Source organism: Nycticebus coucang, chromosome 12 (genome assembly GCF_027406575.1).
Source record: "Nycticebus coucang isolate mNycCou1 chromosome 12, mNycCou1.pri, whole genome shotgun sequence".
Lineage (NCBI taxonomy): Eukaryota > Metazoa > Chordata > Mammalia > Primates > Lorisidae > Nycticebus > Nycticebus coucang.
This window is the reverse complement of record NC_069791.1, coordinates 99,256,096-99,272,122: the sequence shown is the minus strand read 5'-3', so window position 1 is coordinate 99,272,122 and position 16,027 is coordinate 99,256,096. Positions and strand designations below refer to the sequence as shown.

General features: G+C 45.9%; 1 protein-coding gene across 1 annotated transcript in view; it reads right to left on the bottom strand.

Annotated features, from left to right (window-relative positions):
- The window catches only part of PDPK1 (3-phosphoinositide dependent protein kinase 1), an 87,159-nt gene that overhangs the window by 6,043 nt on the left and 65,089 nt on the right, over nt 1-16,027 (bottom strand). Inside the window, exons 9-12 of the mRNA XM_053555356.1 lie at nt 15,708-15,804; nt 14,109-14,282; nt 10,257-10,474; nt 1,025-1,082 (exon numbers count right to left, since the gene is read on the bottom strand). Of these exons, the coding sequence (XP_053411331.1) occupies nt 1,025-1,082; nt 10,257-10,474; nt 14,109-14,282; nt 15,708-15,804 (547 nt within the window). The remainder of the gene's footprint in view (nt 1-1,024; nt 1,083-10,256; nt 10,475-14,108; nt 14,283-15,707; nt 15,805-16,027) is intronic.

The following is a 16,027-nucleotide window of genomic DNA, read 5'->3' as shown; positions in this document are numbered from 1 at the left end:
CAGCAGCTAAATTGCACAGGGACCACAACAGCCACTTGTCCAATAGCCTGGATTGCCTCCTCCCCCTTGGGCTCAGATGTAGCAGCACAAGTGCCCACTCCTGAACTAATGCAGACTGTGACGATGCTGGGCTTACTGCTTCCCTCACCTCTCTGCTGCTGAGTCACAGCATCTAACCTTAGCAGCCACACTTCAGCCCCTCAGAGTCTTGCTCTAGGAGGACACCCAGTCAGGAAAGGAGGTCAGGAGCCCATATTTAGAAGGGGCCCCAGACCACCATATGGACTCTGATATGTTCTGACATGATCCATTTAATCCATAAAACACAGTAAGTAACAACACTTAAGTGTTTTAAAAACACCTCTAATGAGGGCAGCACCCGTAGCTCAGTGGGTAGGGCGACGGCCACATATACCAAGGCTGGCAGGTTCAAACTCGATCTGGGCCAGCTAAAGCAACAATGACAACTGCAACAACAACAAAAAAAAAAATAGCTGGGCGTTGTGGCGAGTGCCTATAGTCCCAGCTACTTGGGAGGCTGAGGCAAGAGAATTGCTTAAGCCCAATAGTTTGAGGTGGCTGTGAGCTGTGATGCCATAGCACCCTACCCAGGGTGACAGCTTGAGACTCTGTCCCAAAACAAACAAACAAAAAAACAGAAAAAACCTTCTAGTGAAATATTAAACCACTTGATAGGATAGCAAACAATCTCCTCAACTTGACAGAAAGCCTGAAAATGGTGGGCACTGTGTAGAAATCAGAGCCTGGCTCCCAAGTGAGGCATGCAGGCTGTGTTGCTGTTTTGATGTTTACTGCCTACATGGGTGATTCCAAACTGATCCCCTGAGGGGCTTAAATCTTCCTTAGCTATTAAATCTAGAGATGATATCTAAAATGTGAACCAACATGAAGGAAGCTATGTCCAACAAGTCATGGCAAAAGTCAGAAGAAGGAGATCTGACCTGGAGTTAGAAGCAGGAGGAAGACACAAATTCACACAAACAGCAGCAGAAATTCAACTCACCTTTCGCTTATCCACTGGACCCATTTTTAGTATTAAATTATTTTCTACAAACTGATGCCTATTAAAAAAAAAAAAAAAGAATGAGACACTCACAAGAGAGTTACAGACAGAAATTCTCCACACTTCTCCTTTCAAAGAAACTGTCTGATGGCCTTCACAGACTGTACCTGCCCCTCACAGATCCAGCATCACTTCGGTAACAGGAGAAAGCTCCAAATGCTCCCACTGCCACAGAGTTTTCAGTTTGAATTTGGACTAAAATCCGCAGAGACCAGAAACATGGCCTGTTGTCACCTCTGGGCCAGGTACACGTGGAGGGGACGGTGTATAGAACCAAATAGGTGGTGTACACATGTGCCACAGCTGCCCTGACAAAGCAGTGGTGAGAGACACAGCTGAATACTACTGGGAGTCATCACGGTGAGATGGTTACCGTTAAGTTACCCCTAAGTCAGGCCTGGAACTCACTGCTCAGGACTCACTGAGTAGTTTAGAATCCCAAAACCCTACAAGACCCAAGTTGGACTTGACTTAAGAACATCTCTGGTATTTCTACCATCATAATAAAATGCTTTTAATTCAAATACAGCAGGAATTTAGAAAAGAAAACTTCAAATACAGGCTTTGATTTAATACACATTATTATCAAGCATATCTCATTCTGATTCTTAAGAATTTAAGAAATTGCTTTAATATCTGCAGTTGACCTCATTGGTTAAAACTAACAGTTATGGGTTTATGTTCCATCTGATTTTACTGAAATTCCTGATCAGAAGTTCTACTATAGAAATATATTTGGCTGGGTGCAGTGGCTCATGCCTTAATCCTAGCACTTTAGGAACCTGAGGCAGGATAGCTTGGACCTAGGAGTTCAAGACCAGACTGGGCAGCAAGACTCTATCTCTACAAAAAAAAATTTTTTTTTAATGAGTCAGGGCAAATCACAGTGGCTCACTACTGTAATCCTAGCACTCTGGGAAGCCAAGGTAGGTGGATTGCTTGAGCTCAGGAGTTCGAGACCAGCCTGAGCAAGAGTGAGACCCTGGTCTCTACTAAAAATAGAAAAAATTAGCCAGGAGCTGTGGCAGGTGGTGCTTGTAGTCCCTAGCAGCTACCAGAGAGGCTGAGGCAGGAGGGCTGCCTGAACCCAGGGAGTTTGGAGGTTGCTGTGAGCTGGGCTGACACAATGACAGGATAGCCTGGGCAACAGAGTGAGACTCTGTCTCCAAAAAAAAAATTAGTCTGATGTGGTGGGCACCTGTAATCCCAGCTACTCAGGAGGCTGAATTGAGAGGCTCACTTTAGCCCAGGAATTTGAGGCTACAGTGAGCTGTGACAACAGTACTGCACTGCAACCTGAGTTATAGCATGAGACCCTGTCTTTAAAAAAAAAAAAAAAAAAAGGAGGTAGAGGAGGAAGGGAAAGAGGGAAAAGGCATAAGATAACCAAGTAAATACCTGAGTACATCCACACTTGCCTGGCTCCCCACAAGACCAAGAGCACTGGTAGGAAGACTGGCGTGGCTGTGACCCACCCTGATCAGACCAGTGCCAGGACTTGCCCCAAGAGACATCGTCACAAAAGGCCTTGCCCTGGGTATACAAATTTATGCAGCACTGTGTGAGTTTTGAAAACTACTAAGATTTTGAATGAGAAGACTGTTGTGACTTACGAAATACCTTCTCTCTCAGGTATTTTAGAACCACACAAACTCAGGGCTTAAAACAAAGAAAAAAAAAATCAAGGAAATTTTTGAAAAAAATGTAACAAGCAGGAGCTACTATAGCACAGAAAGTATAAAGCATAAAAATACACAGATAAATCCACGGAGTCCAAAGCCCATTCTGACAGGTCCTATCACATGAGAATTTAACATCAAGTAAAGAATCACAAGGGAATAAATAAGGGAAGACTTGACAGCTCACACTGAGGGGACAGTCAGTGTATGAAGTAGAGGATCTCTTTGGGCCCAGACTGGTGAGAGCACTCAATGCCCAAATCTGGGAGCCTGGCATGGGGTTGTAGTCATGAATTCTAGATCTCAGGGAAGACTGACATGTAGGCAAAGGGACAGTGGCCTCACAGTGTCTTTCCAGACTAGATTTCACAATGTACCAAAAGTAAATGCCAGATAGGATGACAAGAGAGATAGTTCAAGAAGGACTAGAATGGGATATTCTTCAAGCCTATGTGGGAGGGGTTGCCTTTCAAGCTAAAAGCAAAAGAGGTCCTCAAAAACTGAACAACAGACATGACTACATAAGAACAGAGGCAACATCTACTTTCCAAAATAATCCTGATAACAGGCAAACAAACAGGCTGGAAGAGATTTCCAGCAGACACAACCTGCAAAGGGTCAACATCGTTCTCCATGGAGCAAATAAAAAGTGCCATGAAAGGCCTAAACTCTTGACAGAAATCTGAACAAAGAACTCAAACTGGAAATTCCAGAAAGAGGAATTAGGTGACACAAAAATATCCTCACCAGCTCCAAATATAGGAATGGAACTGAGGCCCCACTTTCTACTGCTCCCCCAGGATACTGGGTGCTGTGGAGTACTGCTGCTGCTTTCATGTGGCACCAATGGCCTAGAACAGGGACTTGGCTGAAAAAGCAATGGAAATACTACTGTACTGAGAAGTAACCTTACTTGCAGAAATCTATCAGCAGACGGGGGGCAGGGGAGACAAGGAGCATGGAAACAGTCACAGCAGTATTATTTCTCACACTAGTGAAGTGACAGCACATCCCAGCACTACAGGGAAGCAGACAAGGATCCCACACACACAGACACAGCCCCCACGTCTCCCAGCTTCACCCATGGGAGAAAAGGCCCATTCCACTGTGGCCCTAGAGTTAGAACTCAGGGATGGGCAGAAGTTGATAAAGCTCCATTATCAGCAAAAACACTAGAGTCTGTTCATTTAGGTAATTAACCAATTAACTTACAACAGGCTATTTTTCTACTCTGAAAAGTTTAAGCACTTAAAGACATCTTGTTATATTTTTACTTCAAAAAAGTCAATCCCTGGCCAGGCAGTGGCCCACACCAGCACTCTGGGAGGCTGAGGCACATGGATTGCTTGAAAAATTAGGTGGGCATGGTGATACATGCCTGTAGTCCCAGTTACTCAGGAGGCTGAGGCAAGAGGATTGCTTGAACCCAGAAGCTTGAGGTTGCTGTGAGCTAGTACACCATGACACTCTAGCCTGGGGAAACAGAGTGAGCCTCTGTCTCAAAAAAACAGAAAAAAGAAAGTCAATCCCCACTTTCCTAAAGATAATCCCTGCCCTAAGTGCCCCTTTCTCTCTGGCAGGTTGCATGTGCCCTCTAAAGATTCAGAGATATACCACACACCTAACTTCTCAGTATATAGAAAGGACCTTCCAGAAGGCAGCCTCACTTTCAAATCCAGCATTTAGGCAGGATTTAGGCAGGAGTTCCTCAGACAAGAACCTCTCCCCCTACTTCTGAACAGATGAGGATGCAGGGACTGAGGGGCCCCATCCCTTCACAAGGAGTAACCATGTAAAGCCCCCTCTTCCTGATTCCAAAATCAGAGCTCTTGGGCAGTACCTGTGGCTCAAAGGAGTAGGGCACCAGCCCCATATACCAGAGGTGGTGGTTCAAACCCGGCCCCGGCCAAAAAAAGAAGAAGAAACCCTGCAAAATCAGAGCTCTTGCCTCCCCCCATCATGCTCCCTACTCAGGGGAGAAACTGTTTTCAAAACTCCAGAAACTATTTTCAAAAACTCATGCCCAAGGCCACAAGCAAAGCACACAGCTACTCCCAGGAGAGCTACAGTGAGGCTGCTAGAGCTCATTTGTGGCTATTCTGACACCTCAGGAGAGCTCTACAGACCTGGCTTCTCTATAGGCAAAGAGGACCCAGTAGGGGTGGCTGAAGAGTCACTGGTTTGCTCTCAAGTACCAGCTCTCCAACCTTCAGCTCACAGCAGCCCTTTACACTCTTAAACTTTGTGGAAGACCCAAAGTGCTTTCCTTTCCCTGGGTTGTATAAATCAATATGTACTGTATAAGAAATTAAAACTGAAACATTTTCAAATACTTATTTAATTCATGAAAAAAAAACCCATTACTTACTAATATAAATTTTAAAATATTTTCTAAAACAAAAAATAACAAATGAGAAGAGTGGTACTGCTGTACGTACATCTTGCAAATCTCTCACGTTTGGCTAATGAGAAGAGAGCTGGGTTATCACATCCTCTGTGCTTCACTCCACGTGCACTCGTTCAGGCAGAAGGACAAGAAAAACGCAGGCTCGGGCGGTGCCTGTGGCTCAGTGGGCAGGGTGCTGGCCCCATACACTGAGGGTGGCAGGTTCAAACCTGGCCCTGGCCAAACTGCAACAAAAAAATAGCCGGGCGTTGTGGCAGGCGCCTGTAGTCCCAGCTACTCGGGAGGCTGAGGCAAGGGAATCGCCTAAGCCCAGGAGTTGGGAGGTTGCTGTGAGCTGGGTGACGCCAGGGTACTCTACCGAGGATGATAAAGTGAGACTCTGTCTCTACAAAAAAAAAAAAGAAAGAAAGAAAAAGAAAAATGCAGCCTCACCCAGGTAAATAGGTGGAAAAGGAGCATTTTAAGATATATGTTGAGGGTGGCACCTGTGGCTCAGTGAGCAGGGCGCCAGTCTCATATGCCGGAGGTGGCAGGTTCAAACCTAGCCCCGGCCAAAAAAAAACACACGGCAGCACAACATTTGAAAAAAAAAAGATATATGTTGATATTCTTCTTTGATACTATACAAGTGTCAATTTCTTGAATTTCAGTTGCAATATGGAATCTGAATTCCTAACAATAAATTTTTCGTTCACTGTGACATTAAAATCCACCAATCTACCTCCTACCTTAAATGGATCTTTCCACTTATGTGACTTTATAGTGTTATATGTTGGTCATCTAGAAGTACTGGTTTGCTGAGTTATGTATAGTTTCCAAATTTTGATAAATTTCATTCTACAATAGCAACAGATCAATTCATTGATGTCACTATATATCTCCTAAAAAATGTCTTTAAGCATCTGGGAAGATGTCAAGCTCAGTTTTCCAAAATACTAAGTTTCACTTGAAGGTTTCAATTTTATCATTGGTATAAATACTAGCAGTTGTTTTCCTTGAAATGACAAGGGCATTCCAATCATTTTCAAGAAAAAAGGCCAAACAACCAAGTCTACACAACCTCAGTCTGCCTGTCAGACTTGCCAGTGAGGATGGTGCCCCATGAAGAGGGCAAACAATCACCCGGGTGCTTCCCTTCAAACAGCTGTCATGCCTGGGTTTGCAGCACGAGTGCTTTCTGCACACTTCCCATTTCATTACACAGAACGTTAATGAAAATCATGATTTCTAATGAATTCTCAGAAGTGAGACCAGCTTCTGTTCTCTTTCATGAGCAAGTGGCTATGAAGAGCTTGACATTACTTGGCACTGCTTGGTGTCTTTTTTTTTTTTTTTGAGATAGAGTCTCACTATGTTGCCCTTGGTAGAGTGCCATGGCATCACAGCTTACAGCAACCTCAAACTCTTTGAGCTCAAGCAATTCTGTCTCAGCCTCCCAAGTAGCTGAGACTACAGGCTCTCACCACAACACCCGTCTATTTTTTGGTTGTAGTTGTCATTGTTATTTGTCAAGCCCTGGCTGGGTTCAAACCCACCAGCTTTGGTGTATGTGGCAGGCGCCCTAGCCGCTGAGCTACAGGCGCCAAGCCACTACTTGGTGTCTTGTTCTCCAGTTATGCTCATCAGCCAATAGCTCTACCTATCACCACTTCTGTACCATCAGTCCAAACGAGAACAGTTTTGTTCGATAACAAACCTAGAGATTCAAACAGGTATCCACATTTTGGTGCAGCGTCACTTGTGCTTAACTGCCAAGCGCTCAGGTGAAAGAATTTCTCTGACAAAAAGTTGGGGAAACAGGCTCAGCGCCTGTAGCACAGTGGTTACAGCACCAGCCACATACACCGAGGCTGGCAGGTTTGAAACCAGCCTGGGCCAGCTAAACAAATGACTACTGCGGGCGGCTCCTGTGGCTCAAGGAGTAGGGCGCCAGTCCCATATGCCGGAGGTGGCGGGTTCAAACCCATCCCTGGCCAAAATAAATAAATAAATAAATAACAAATGACTACTGCAACAAAAAAAAGCTGGGCGTTGTGGCGTGCACCTGTAGTCCCAGCTACTTAGGAGGCTAGAGGCAAGAGAATGCCTTAAGTCCAAGAGTTTGAGGTTGCTGTGAGCTGCGATGCTCTGGCACTCTACCAAGGGCAACATAGTAAGACTGTGTCTCCATTAAAAAAAAAAGAAAGAAAGAAAGAAAAAAGGCTATAACAGCCAGGCATGGTGTCTCATGCCTATAATCTTAGCACTTTGGGAGGCTGAGGAGGGTGGACTGCCCTGAGCTCACAGGTTCAAGACCTGCCTGAGCAAGAGCGAGATCCTCTAAAACATAGCCAGGCGTTGTGGCAGGTATCTGTAGTCCCACCTACTTGAGAGGCTGAGGCAAGAGAATAGCTTGAGCCCAAGAGTTGGAAGTTGCTGTGAGCTATGATGCCACAGCACGCTACAAGGGTGACAAAGTGAGGCTCTGCCTCAAAAAATAAAATAAAACACAAATAAAGAGCTTATCACATGTGTTTAAAATGTTCCCTTTAAATTTAAAGAATTTTTTATCTTTAAGACTCTGAATGAGGGCAGCGCCTGTGGCTCAGTGAGTAGGGCACCGGCCCCATATACCAAGGGTGGCGGGTTCAAACCCAGCCCCGGCCAAACTGCAACATAAAGTAGCTGGGCGTTGTGGCGGGCACCTGTAGTCCCAGCTACTTGGGAGGCTGAGGCAAGAGAATCGCCTAAGCCCAGAAGCTGGAGGTTGCTGTGAGCTGCATGACACCATAGCACTCTACTGAGGGCGATAAAGTGAGACTCTGTCTTTTAAAAAAAAAAAAAAAAAGACTCTGAATGATAGGCCTCAAAGTGATGTTGCAATTTAACTAGTATCCCAATAATTGTGAAAATGTCTATTCACAGAAACAAACGAGCAGTCTGAAGGTCTGTACAACATAGGGAAAGGCAGCTTCTGTCCTATTTTTCTTTTATATTTGCAGCTTTACTCAGTTTCTCTGGAGCAGCTCCTCCCTTCCAACAAGGGAGGGCTCTCTGGCATGTCATGCTGCTTTTTAGCAAAGTCTAGACTAAATGCCACAGTGGGCTGAGAAGGCAAGCCTTCTCCCTTTTTATGTCAATGATCCATATATAAATATGAAAAATATTGTAAATTATATTTTAGGAGAAAATAAAATAACGGTTTACTTTATAGTAACAGTTTCAGATAAAATGTATATTTTTTTTATTTTAGAGACAGGATCTTGCTCTATTGATCAGGCTAGAGTGTGCTGGTGTGATTATAGCTCACTGCAACCTCCCACTCCTGGGCTCAAGCATCCTCTTACCTCAGCCTCCCAAAGTGCTGGGAGTGCAAACATGAGCTACCTTGCCTGGTGAGAACCATGGTTCTTAGGCATAGAGTGCTGAAGGATCTCCCACTGACCAAATAAAAGATCTCTCAAGATCTTGGCAGTCATCAGCATCCAAAATGGCCTGAATCTGAGGCATACGGAGGACAACTTTGAACAGAAAGGAAGCAGGCAGGAGGATGTGCCACTCGGCCTATAGCCAGCTGTACCTGCTGTCCTGCTCAGCACACAAGCAAAGACATACGGGGGCCTTCTGGAGAGCCAATAACGGAGCTGAAATGCATACATACCTGTCAACAGTACTTCTGAGGGCTCTGCAGAGAAAGCACTCTTGGCCAAGACCATGGAGAGGACAAAGACCAGGCTGTCCTTGGACAGCTCAGCACACAAAAGCCTAAAAGCTTCTGCATAATTGGTACACACAATACATACATACCTGCTCGAAGCTGCCTGTCCAAGATTGCTCAAATTGTTTTGATCAAAAATCCTTTCTTCCTGCTTAGTATATATTAATATCCCTAGCAGTACTACTGTAGGAAATAGTGAGTTTAAGGACAAGTTTAAATGCTAGAATTGTAGATTGTTTCTACTGGCCAACAGTTATGCTCAGCTATTCTAGAGGAGAGAACGTCCAGTGGCACAGAACCACAGTCTCACCCCCAGCTGGCATGGCGGAGAGCTCACCTTTCTCTCACTCCTCCCCACAGAAGACTCCTAAGTCATATGTGTCTTTTCTCCTGCCCAACCACACCCTCAAACCTGCTATCACCTCATCCTTCCCTCCCAGAATCCCAACACTCCTTCCTATCTCCCCAACTACCCCAGGCTTCCCTCTGACCACAAAACAGGTAAAAGCAAAAAGACGTTTGAAGAAACCGAGATAAAAATATTGGAGCAGATGACTTTCTCAATAGACTAAGATGAAAACATGAAATAAATACAGGGACAGGACAGACTTTGTAAGAATTTGCCACTTCTATATAAAACACAGCATCCACAGACTAAAGAGAGAAACTGAAGAAAAATATTTACAAAATATACAACATATATGGCTCTTAAATATCAATTTGAAAAAGATGCAAAACATACAAGAAAAAATAGTCAGAGGAAACAATACCTCAAAAAATACAAACGAATGGCCAATGAACACAGATGCCCTCAATTAAGAATAAAAATGAAAATTCCCACGAACCCATTTTTACAGATCAAAACATTCAAGGGGTAGGCAAGATGTCCAGTATAATTTCTGTTTTTTTTTTTTTTTTAATGTGCACACCCTCAAAACACCTCAGGGTTCTCCCTAAAAGGAATAATCAGACAAGTAAGAAAAGCCATGTGCAAAAGATGATCTTTAACAGTAAAACCTCAGAAATACCCCAAATGTCTGAGCACAGGACAGCAGTTATTTAAACTCCAGTGAATCTTCACCTACCGTAGGGACATCCAAATGCCTGGCACAGCAGGAAAGCCATCCACGCCTTGCCTGTCACAGCACCTGAGGTACCCACTCCCCCTACACTCTCCCCAGGCTCAACACCTCTGAAGCGCCCATTTCCAAATGCACTCTTGAGGGTCTGCCTTTGCCAGTGTCCGAGGTAGCAGTAGGAGGCAGTGACAAGGCAAAGGTGCCACTTCGGGTCTTGCTGTGTTCCCAGCAGCCGCTCCCAGGTCTCCCATTCCCACATGTTCACAGAGCATTTCTACATGGAGTATTGCTTATGTCTGTAAATTCTTACCAAGGGTTTCCACCAGCCTGCTTCTCCAATAATAACCTCTTTTCTTCTTCAGAAAACTGTAAGTCCAGTTCAAAGGAATTAGTGTCCAAATCGTGGATATACTGTTCAATGTTGCTGCCCGACCTCTGGGGCAAGCTTGCATCCAGAGCAGACAAGGAGTGGGAGGAGGAAGACGATGATACCTGCATGCAGCCAAACTGGCTCAGGAGATTGTCATACTGCAGAGAAGAAGAGAAAATGAGAGAGCCCCTCAGCTCACCTCTGAGGTCCAAAGACCCCCACCCACTTCCTGAATCACTGCCCTCACACCTAGTAAGCTCACACACACTAAGGTGAGAGGTGCTGCTGCTTCTGACAAGCATGGACAGCTGATTTTCCTCTATTGGCTATCTGGCCACTGAACCAAGGCACAGCTCAATCCTGCCTGGTCCAAATTCCTCTTCTAATAGAACAGAGGATACTCAGTCTCCACCTCAGGAAGGGGGAACCTGGGGCTCTCACTCAGTTTAGCACTCACTGCCCCCATGCTGCTCCCTGAAGGTAGGAGATCAGGATGCCTGCTGGAATAAGAAGGGACCAGAGGATCCACCCTCCTCCCAGCAGGGGCCCCAATACACTCAGGCCAGCCTGGCAGGGCCTCAGCACCCAAAGTCTCTCCTCTTTTGGTCCCAGGTCTTCAGAATGTTGTGGTAGACTCCATATATTTCAAATTAACTAAGCACATTCAGTGTTTTTTGCTTTTGGTTTTTTTTGCAGTTTTGGACGGGGCTGGGTTTGAACCCACCACCTCTGGCATACAAGGCCAGTGCCCTACTCCTTTGAACCATAGGTTCCGCCCCATTCGGTGTTTTTTTAAAAACATTACTTTTAATATCAGCAAAAATCAGTTGAATACCGACAAAGTTACTTGTTATTCTTTTTTTTTTTTTTTTTTTTTTTTTGGCCGGGGCTGGGTTTGAACCCGCCACCTCTGGCATATGGGACCAGCGCCCTACTCCTTGAGCCACAGGTGCTGCCCAGTTACTTGTTATTCTAAAGAAAATTACAAACTAATACTGACCCAGAAAATGAATTAATCACAAATGTGTCAATAAGGCAGAGACCATGCACTAACATTCCTGAGGCTCCTGACGTGGCCAGAGAGCCCCCAGCACAGGCTTGAACAGGGGAGGCACCAGCTGGCCTCCCAGGCTACAAGACCTACACCTGAATCCTGCTGAGGCCAGCTAGGGGTGGAGATGCCACAGCCAGTGGCTGAGACGAGAGTGCAGCACGTCCTTCCACAGCCCACCTCACATCCAGAAAGAGAATCCCACAGAGGTCAGCCCATCTGTAATCTGCCTTCCCCTATGTGCGCCCACTCCTGTAGCCACACCATACACGGACAGCAGCCTTAGCCCTGCCCCATCCTAGTGGGGACTACAGGGCAGGCCCTGGCACATTCTTACTTTCTCTCTGAAGGCTCCAGGGCATGAAGCCACCTTTGCACAGCATCTCAGCCTACAAAGAATACCATTGGCACCCTATCTGGGGTAACATCAGCCTTCAGAGCCAGCAAGGTACTTGTTAACATCATCCCCATTACGAAAGTGGGGAAACTAAGGCTCTAAAACTGGCTCAAGATCACATCCTGCTGGCCAACGTTGAACTCAGAGCCGGCCTTTTGCATCTCTGCCCATTCTTCCCTCTTGCAGGCTTCACTGTATTGTCCTCCATGAGGACAGATACTCTCCTACTCTCCACCCTCTCCTCTCAGCAGCACCAGGTATAGACCTAGGCCTAGGAAGAATGTGGGGACAAAGGGGACACCAGGCTGGATGAAGTGCTTGCCAGCAGATAGGGAAGGAGCACCCACACTGACCTCTCCTTTAAGGTGAACCAGCCTCAGGCTCGTCACTCGTCTACAACAGTTCTGAATCAAATGACAAACATCACCATTGGCAATCAGCAGGAAATGAGGGAAAGTGGAGAAAATGAAGTGCCTGTTCTCTTCATACCCTGAATCAAGACTGGATGACAACCACCAGCCCCTCCCAATAGGCAGAAGCCCCTTCCTACTGAAAGGGGCAACCAATTCTCAGAGCCTCTCAGAGGAAATTGTCCCCTTCAAGACATGTTGTCCACGGCCCCCACCGAGAGGGAGCAGCACAAGGTTTCCTCTGTGTGTGTGTGACACCTCTCCAAGCTGATATCTTTTCTCAGACTCACTAACCATCCAAATGTGGGTTTGGCATGGGAGCTCTCTGCCTGGATACTCTCCAAGGTTTTTGAACCACACAGCTTTGAAAAGCTGATGATGAGCCATCTACAAAAAGTAAGCTGGTACCATATGGAGCCCGATTTCACAGACAGCAACCGAAGACTGAGTATCAAAAAGCCAGCGTTCTCAATGGGCATAGACACGGAGACCTGAGGGACACTCACACCCCTACGTGAAGAGAAGCTTTGGGTGCTGAGATCAGAGACAACTGGAGCCTACAAATCTCCTTCAGTATTTAGCTATCTCTGAGGAGCAACCAGCAATAGGGTGTGAAACCCACGAACTAAATTGCTATCTGTCACTCCCAGGTACAACTTCTAGAGGAACAGCAACTCCTGCCAGCTCCTGCATGACCAGGTCATCCAGAGTGGTATATGGGTGGCTGTACTGTCCTCCATGAGGAGCCCCAGATACTCTCCTACTCTCCACCCTCTCCTCTCAGCAGCACCAGGTATAGACCTAGGCCTAGGAAGAATGTGGGGACAAAGGGGACACCAGGCTGGATGAAGTGCTTGGCTTCAGGTCTGTGTCCACAGACAGCACTAGGGGGGTGGAGGTGGGGAGAGCTGGATATCAGCAGGGTGGAACAGGCTGTCCTCCAGGATGGGCTCCCTTCAAGTTTGGGCACAAAGGGCCTACGATAAAGGTGGGATGCTGTACAGCCGGCAGGAGACATAGGGAACTCTTGATCTCCAAGAGGTAACACCAGTAGTAATTCTAATTTTGCTCTGGGTAACTCAGATAAAATCTAGAATTCTTCAGTCAACTAAAGTAGAGCTCCATACATGGTAAGTGGTTAGAAAAAGCTACACGGACAGAAGTCAAACCAGAAAAATGGATGTCAACTACCATGGCAACTTTTTGAAATCACATTCAAAACTTGGGGGAAATGGGGGACGGTAAGAGCAGCTCAGATGGAATGAGCCTGGAAATAGCTGCCACTTAGGACACCCTTTGTCCCTTATGGATATGGTTCACATCTCCCATAACAAAAATTTTAAAGAATAAAGTACACTTAAGACCATATGTCTGCATCAAGTCTTGGGAGACAAGCAGCCTCAAAGTCAATGTCAGCAGCATTCCACAGACCCGGAGCTGCACGGCCCCTGCTCCTGGACCAACACAGTCAGTGGATCAGTGCCCACCTTCAACACCATATCCCAAAGGTTCCAGAAGGCAGCATTCTGGATTTCTGCTGAAAAGGTAAGCAGCATTCTGGACTGTCCCAAACACACAGTTACAGAGGCACCAAGCTCAAAACAACTGCAGATAAGCCCAGCAGGAGGCTCTGGGGGAAGGGGGGTACAGTAAGTGCAAGGCGCTACTCCCCTTGCTCCAGCTATCCCCTCCAGATATAAACTCGCTAGTCACAGCTAAGGAAATGAGGAAAAGGAACTGGTCCACCCAAGGCATCTCACCGCAGCAAAATGTTCAACCCCCAACAGGTCTACAAAATCATCTCATCTTCCCCCTCCCAGCTGCTCATCAGGCATGGGGCACATGGGTGCAAGTGTGCACTGCAGAACCTGCTGGCAAAAGATGAACAGCAGAACTCATCTCTGCCCGGGTGGCCCCACGCCAAGCCAGCTTACGTTGCCATAGCAGTCCTCGTCATCTTCCGACATGGCTGGTAAGTAAGCCGTAAGCTTCGGCGGAATCTGCTGGTGTAGGTTCTCCCACGTTATGGACTCAAAAAATGGATGAGCTTTAAGAGGTGCGTACCCTTCCATTTCTTCACAGCCTAATCGCTTTGTGGCATCTAAAACCTTGAATAATAGACAAGACGACTCATTGTCAGGGTGAAAACATAATTCTGACAAAGTTATTCTTTTTAATTCTCAGTATCTCCTGGAAGGATCAGGCCTACTTCCCCCACAAAGCACTATGCACAAGTGAGGCGCATTCCAGGGTCCTGTGGCAGTTCTCAAGATGCTGCCCATTTTCCTCTCACAGGTGAAAATGAATCTCAACCTCAAAACAGCATGAAGTATCTTTGTAAAAACAGAGCTTAAAACTAGGAAACAACGAACTGACTTGCTTTAATAACAAAGAGAATGAACAGTTAGTCTGGACAGCAGGCCCTCACAGACACGGGGTCCAGCTGGAAGACTGTAGAGCCATCTCCCCTAGGGACTGGGCCACACCACTTGGACCCTCAAGAGGACCATGCCTCGGCCCCCAAGACAGGGAAAAAGACAGGCAGGACAGGTGGGAGAGGCGGACTGTGGTGCTTTCCCAGCAGGCCATGCTGGTGCCCAATCTTGGGACCAAGCACGGCAGGCAGAGCTGATACCAATCCCAAAACATCAAGATAAGGAAGGAAGCACAGCAGCACTAGAACACTTCTGTTTCTAGAACACAAGCTGACTCTGGGAGGCCGAGGCTAGTGGATTGCTTGAGCTCAGGAGCTGAAGACCAGCCTGAGCCAGAGTGAGACTTCGTCTCTAAAACTAGCTGGGCACTATAGTGGGCACCTATAATCCCAGCTACTAGGGAGGCTGAGTCAAGAGGACCTCTTGAGCCCAGAAGTTCGAGGTTGCAGTGAGCTATGATGCCATGGCACTCCACCTAAGGTGACAAAGTGAGACTCTTTTTCAAAAAAAAAAAAAAAAAAAAATAGAAGTCAGGCTGACACATTTTCCCCAGGTAAATCTGTCTCTCTTTGCTGTATTACCAGGGTTGATCTTTAAAATTTTCAAGCAGCTCACACCACAACTGGGCTTTATAGAAGTCGATAAAGTAGGATTTACAGTACCTGCCACTGTAATAAACCCAGCTCCTCTCACACCAACAACCTAAAATGTTATGTTGATGAGAAAATGCAAAATGATACAGTAGTTTCCAGTCTTATTTGTATTAGTTTTATTTTATAATTCCTGACATAGCAATTTCCTATCAAGAATCAGACATTAGGAAATTGAAAGGGACTTATAATGATATATAAGATATAAGACAATGATTATCTATAATCATTATCAACTCTAAAACTATTATTTTCTTTTTTCTTTTTGCAGTTTTTGGCCAGGGCCAGGCTTGAACCAGCCACCTCCGGTATATGGGGCCGGCGCCCTACTCTTTGAGCCACAGGCACCGCCCAACTATTATTTTCTTAAACAGAGTTGCCTCCAGGAAAGATGCTATGAGCACAGGTTCAGAGGCGGCTATTGGAGAAGGAAACTAAAAATATTTACCAAAAGTTTTTCCACAAGGTCTCTTGCCTTAGGGAAAAATTTCTCTGGAAAGTCATATTCCAACTTAATGATCTTCTGAAATATAAGATATTCATTTCTGTAAAATTAAAAAAAGAAAAAAGTTACTCTAGGCAAGGTCCTATAAACCTCCACATACAAGGACAGTACAGCACCTCCCCTTGCCAGAATTTTATATAGCCACAAACCACCAGGCCATGAACTCATGAGTGGCCATCAAAGTCCCTCCCCTAATAGGCACAGCCTCTGTCAGGGAGGCAGCATGGCAATCCATTGGGTTGCATCACGATGGGCTCAGAGGC